Below are 5,534 nucleotides of genomic sequence, written 5' to 3'. Positions count from 1 at the left end.
AATCAAAACTTGGTTTTGTTTTTTAAGGAGTGTAAAAACAATAGATTGGACTACTTTTTGAAATTTGCCTTCAACTCCAAGCTTATGCACTTCACACGCATCTTCCGAGTGAAACAAATAGTTTCAGTAAAATCCCAAAAATCGGAATGAAGATATGCAAAACCTTGATTTGGCTAAACCAAGGTTTGTAGAAATCCAGATTTTTTAAATTCCACAAACCAAATGGACCCTTAATGAAGACCAACCAAACCGATATTAATCAATTTCAGGAAAAACGTGTGGATACCAGCAACATACGGTATGAATAAATTTTATGAACGTGAAAAGATGCAACAAGCTAAACGTCAAACTCTGTTTAATTGCTTGAAGACCAACTACGCCAATAATAATAAATTCGAGGAAAATGCTTGACTACCAGTGACATACAGTACTAACAAATGTTATGAACGTGAAAAGATGCCACAAGCTAAACGCCAAACGTTCGTCGTCAAAATGATGGTTAACGATGACATCAGATCATCAAGATAATGATTGTAAATAGAAGAATATGACCGTAAGAAGCAAATGTAACGACCAAAAATTTGATCGAGCTTGTTCAGATCAAAGCAGGCGTAAGAATGGAGGCCATCAAATCTCAGTCCAAACTGACAGTGGAGGATGTGCTTGGAATGAATGGTGGAGATGGAGAATACAGCTATGCAAAAAACTCTTCAGTTCAGGTACACAACACTCTATTTCTTTTCAAATTTCTTTGCTTTTTATTATTGAAAAAAATATGGAAAAGTAATATTTGAAAACTTTCCTAGTGCAGTTACATGGTATTGAAGGTGTGAAACCGATTCTGGAGCGCAATTTGTGACCATATGAGATTGATGACAAATGTGGGAGGCACATTTAGGATAGCAGATTTCGGGTGTGGTACCGGGAAAAATATTCTTCTTGTGGCAGACAGCGTTATGAGTGCCGTGCAACGCTCGCCTCGTGAAGAAGAAGAACAGGGAATGCCAGAATTCGAGGTTAATTTCATCGACCTTGCTTCCAATGATTTCAATTCCCTCTTTCGAATATTGCCTCCACACAGAGAAGAAGGCTCTGCCTTTGTGGATAAGAACCCATTATCTGGAAGGTCTTACACTGCAGCGGCTGTGTGTGGATCACATTTCAGACGTCTACTCCCACGGAAATGCGTCCGTTTCTGTCATTCTTCTGCCACCCTCCATTGGCTTTCACAGGTGGGTAATAAACCCTTAACTTGTCTATTTCTAAATTCTATTTAGTTGTCTCATTGTAAGAAGCAGCCATTCTTAAACATCACATATTAATGTAGAGATTAACCTTGAAAAAATAAGTCAATTTTGATTATTTAACACTTGTAATCTAGAAAGCAAGTCTTCATATGTGATGCTTATGCCATTCAAATGCAGATACCAAAGACTGTTAGACAGAGAAGATCGCCTCATGTGTACATTACAAGTGATTGTTAAGAGGATGTAGCTGTTGGCCCAGACTGAGAAACAAGATGAAAATATGTAGAAAGTGGAAACCATTTATTATTTGATCTGCATCTCAATCAGAACAATACAACAAATTCATAAAAGAGATGGCAATAACAGTTACAAACTGTTATGCAAAACTGCCGGAACTAAAAAAAAATACAAGAAAACCTAATCTTATATTTAGAGTTAAGAAACCCAAAGATTAATATTAACATCCCCCCCTTAATCTGAAGGGATTAAACAAAGCATTCTTCTAAACTTTTCAAACTTTTCTTTGCCCAATGCCTTAGTAAAAATATCTACTAGCTGATCTTCAGTGGGATAATATTTCAGCTGTATACTGCCATCTTTTACATGATGCCGAATCAAATGATACTTCGTGTTGATATGCTTGGTGCGATCATGAAAGATTGGATTTTTAGCCATTTTGATAGCAGATTGATTGTCAATGAGGAGTGGTGTTGAGGAAATCTGTGGTGTTTGCAAGTCTTCAAGAATCCTTCTAAGCCATAAAATTTCTCGAGTTGCTTTAGATGCTGCAATATATTCAGCTTCAGAAGAAGAGACAGCTGGGAATGATTGTTTTTTAGATTTCCAAGAAATTGTACCATACCCAAAGTGCATTAAAAAACTAGTAGTAGATTTACCATCTATTGAGTCACCTGCATAATCTGAATCTGAATATCTAATCAAAGAAAATTCTTTTTTCTAGAGTATTTCAGCCCATAATATTGTGTGCCTTTCAAATACCGAAGAATTCTTTTAGCAGCTAACCAATGAGCTTGGCGGGGTTTTGCATAAACCTTGAAAGAACTCCAATAGCAAAAGCAATATTTGGACGAATGGTTGTGGCATAGATCAAACTACCAACAAGTTTTCTATACAACGTTGCATCAACCAATGCTGAGGAGTCATCTAATGTGAGTTTGATATTTTGCTCCATGGGAGTACTAAGTGGTTTGCAATCAGCCATGCCAAACTTTTGCAAAAGATCACCAATGTAGTTTTGCTAGGTAATAAAAATAGAATAAGGTTTTTGAATCATTTCAATACCTAAATAGTAATGAAGATGACCTAAATCAGTCATATCAAAACCTCACTTCAATTGTTGTTTCACATCTTGAATAATATTTTCATCACTATTGGTGATAAATAAGTCATCCACATAAACAACAAGATATATAACAATGTTATCAGCCTTTTTAAAAAAAAGTGTTGCATCATCAAACTCAAAATGCTGGAAATCCAACTTCAACAGATGCTCAGTAAGTTTTTCATACCAAGCCCGAGGAGCTTGTTTCAAACCATATAAAGATTTTTTGAGCTTGCATACTTGATGTTCTTTCCCATTACTAACATACCCTTCAGGTTTAGTCATATAGACGGTTTCTTTGAGATCACCATTTAAGAATGTAGTTTTGACATCCATTTGGTGAATTTTTCACCCATTTTGAGCTGCAAGACTTAACAAAGCATGGATGGTGGTCCATTTTTCTGTAGGTGCAAATGTTTCAACAAAATCTATTCCCTCTTTTTGAGAATATCCTTTTCCAACAAGTCGAGCTTTATGTTTTTCAAGGGTGCCATCTACTTTATATTTATTTCTAAAAATGCACTTGCAACCAATAGGTTTACAACCAAGTGGTGGATCAATCAACTCCCATGTGCCATTCTTTATTAAGGCATCATATTCATCCTACATAGCCTACCTCCAAACTTTACTGTCTTTGGCTTCAATATAGGAAGTTGGTTCAAAGTCACTTGCAAGATTGAGTTCAACAACAGACTCTAGATTATCTACAACATTGGATTGAGCTGCTAGCCTCACTTTGTAAGAACTTCTTGCACCTATTTTTCCTATTTCATCAGGTCTTAAATCTTTTAGAGTTTGTTTGAGTTATTTTTCCCACTTATGAGAAGATTTTGGTTGCATAAAAGAAGTTGTAGTAGTTTCCAAAGGTTCAGAGATTTCAGGCTCATTGGTTGATGGAGTGTCTTCTTGTTCATTCATAGATGGATCAGCTTGCTTTTGAGGTACAAATGCAACATGTGAATCCATTAAAGGTGAGGCTAAATAAGTTGGGTCTCCCCTAGAATGTATAATCTCACAGAAAGTTTCTTTGCAGGGAGAAGATATTGATAGTTCTTCTAGACGTTGACATTCAATATCTTCAACATTTTTAGAAGTTTCACAAAATGCTACATCACATGTAATGATGATTTTTTTATTAGCTTCATCATACAACCTATAGGGTTTAGAGGATTCAGAATATCCAAGAAAGATGCATTTAAAACTATGATGTTGCAACTTATTTCTTTTGTCTTTAGGAATTAAAGCATAGCAAGTGGACCCAAAAATTCTAAGATGTTGAATAGAAGGAGGATATCCAAACCAAACCTCATATGGAATTTCCTGGTGAAGTGTTGATGATGGAGCCCTATTATGAAGATAAACTACAGTTCTTGCTGCTTCAGCCCAAAAATACAACTTGATTCCTTTAAAGTATAACATTGCTCTAACCATATTCATGATGGTTCTATTCATTCTTTCAACAACTCCATTTTGTTGAGGAGTACTTGGTACAGTGAGATGATGTTGAATCCCATGTTGAAATAGATAATCTTTGAAAATGAGAGAAGTAAATTCTCCACCATTATCTGTTCAGAGAGTACCAATTTTACATTGAGCCTAATTTTCAATCATAACATGAAATCTTTTAAAAGTTTCAAAACCTTTTGATTTTTGCTGCAAGAAATAAATCCAAGTCATACGACTATAATCATCAATGAACAACATAAAATACTTAGATCCTCCCACATAAGTTATTGGTAAAGGCCCACATAAATATAAATGGATAAGCTATAATTTTCTCTCTGCCCTCCAATTAGATCGAGGGAAAGAATTTCTATGTTGCTTGGCAAGAATGCATGCTTCACACTTTTCAACATATTTAGGCAAAATAGGTAGGCCATCAACACCACTCTTTTTCATGATATGAATTTTATCATAACATATATGACCTAATCTTGCATGCTACAACATAGTAGCATATAGATTACCTTCCTCTATAAGATAAGCAAAATTTTTAGAAAGAGCGGGAGTGTCATTTAATTTTAATAATCTTTCATCCTCACTTCCAGTCAACACAATTTGATTATTATATTTCTTTCTTACAAAAACCTGAGCATCTTTTAATAGAATAGAGTAACCTTGTTGGTGAATCAATACAAGAGATAGTAAATTGCATTGTAACTGAGGAATATATAAAACATCATGAAGCATAAAATCTGGAAGATTGGGCAACTTAAATCGAATAGTTCCTTTTTCAATAGGTTTGAGACTTGATTTATTGGCTAAGTAAATTGGACCACAATCACTTTTATTAAATTCCTCAAAGTAATCACGTCTAAATGTCATGTGTTGTGTGGCTCCAGTATCTAAAATCAAAGTATCATACCATGAGGAAGTAGATGCACATTCTAAAACAGTAAGGACATATTGATCACCATCACTATCATGAGTAAATTGAGCTGTACCTAAAATTTTATCATCTAAAGATTTATCATTACTATAAACTTTGGTTTTATCTTTTTTCTTAAAAGAGTTTCCTTTAAAACTTTCTATCTTTTGCCAAGAGAGTTTGCATTCATGTGCTTCATGACTTTCTTTTTTACCACATCTTTTACAATATAAAAATTGTCTATCATTCTGATTATCAATTTTCTTCCATTGACTTCTACCTTTTCCTCTATCATTATGATCACCTCTTGAAGATATTTTATTTATAGGATTTTCTTGATAAGCAAGACAAACATTTTCATTTGGATTATCTATTTTCCTTCCAAATGCTTTCTCACGCTCTGCTAACTTTTCAACCTATAGATCAAAAGTAATGATTTTTAATTGATTGCTTGCCTGAAGAAACTCTAGATATGTGGAATGTGTTGGAAGAAGTGCTTTGATAAAATATGTGAGATAAATATCACTTTCCCACCTGCAGCATCAAGATCTTGTTTTATAGCTCTAATTTCTGAAGC

At 34.5% G+C, this 5,534-nt stretch overlaps 1 protein-coding gene across 1 annotated transcript; it reads left to right on the top strand.

Moving 5' to 3' along the window:
- Positions 1-872: 872 nt before the first annotated feature.
- Positions 873-1,484, top strand: LOC149558851 (loganic acid O-methyltransferase-like). The gene is made up of 2 exons (XM_089831077.1): positions 873-1,232; positions 1,425-1,484. Exons 1-2 carry the CDS (start codon positions 873-875, stop codon positions 1,482-1,484), a joined length of 420 nt encoding a protein of 139 aa, XP_089687203.1.
- The last annotated feature ends 4,050 nt before the right edge of the window (positions 1,485-5,534 follow it).

The sequence above is a fragment of the Cupressus sempervirens genome, chromosome 5 (assembly GCF_028749045.1).
Source record: "Cupressus sempervirens isolate cs-2001-9-10 chromosome 5, ASM2874904v1, whole genome shotgun sequence".
NCBI lineage: Eukaryota > Viridiplantae > Streptophyta > Pinopsida > Cupressales > Cupressaceae > Cupressus > Cupressus sempervirens.
Note: the sequence above shows the minus strand (reverse complement) of the source record. Positions and strands in the feature narration are given on the sequence as shown.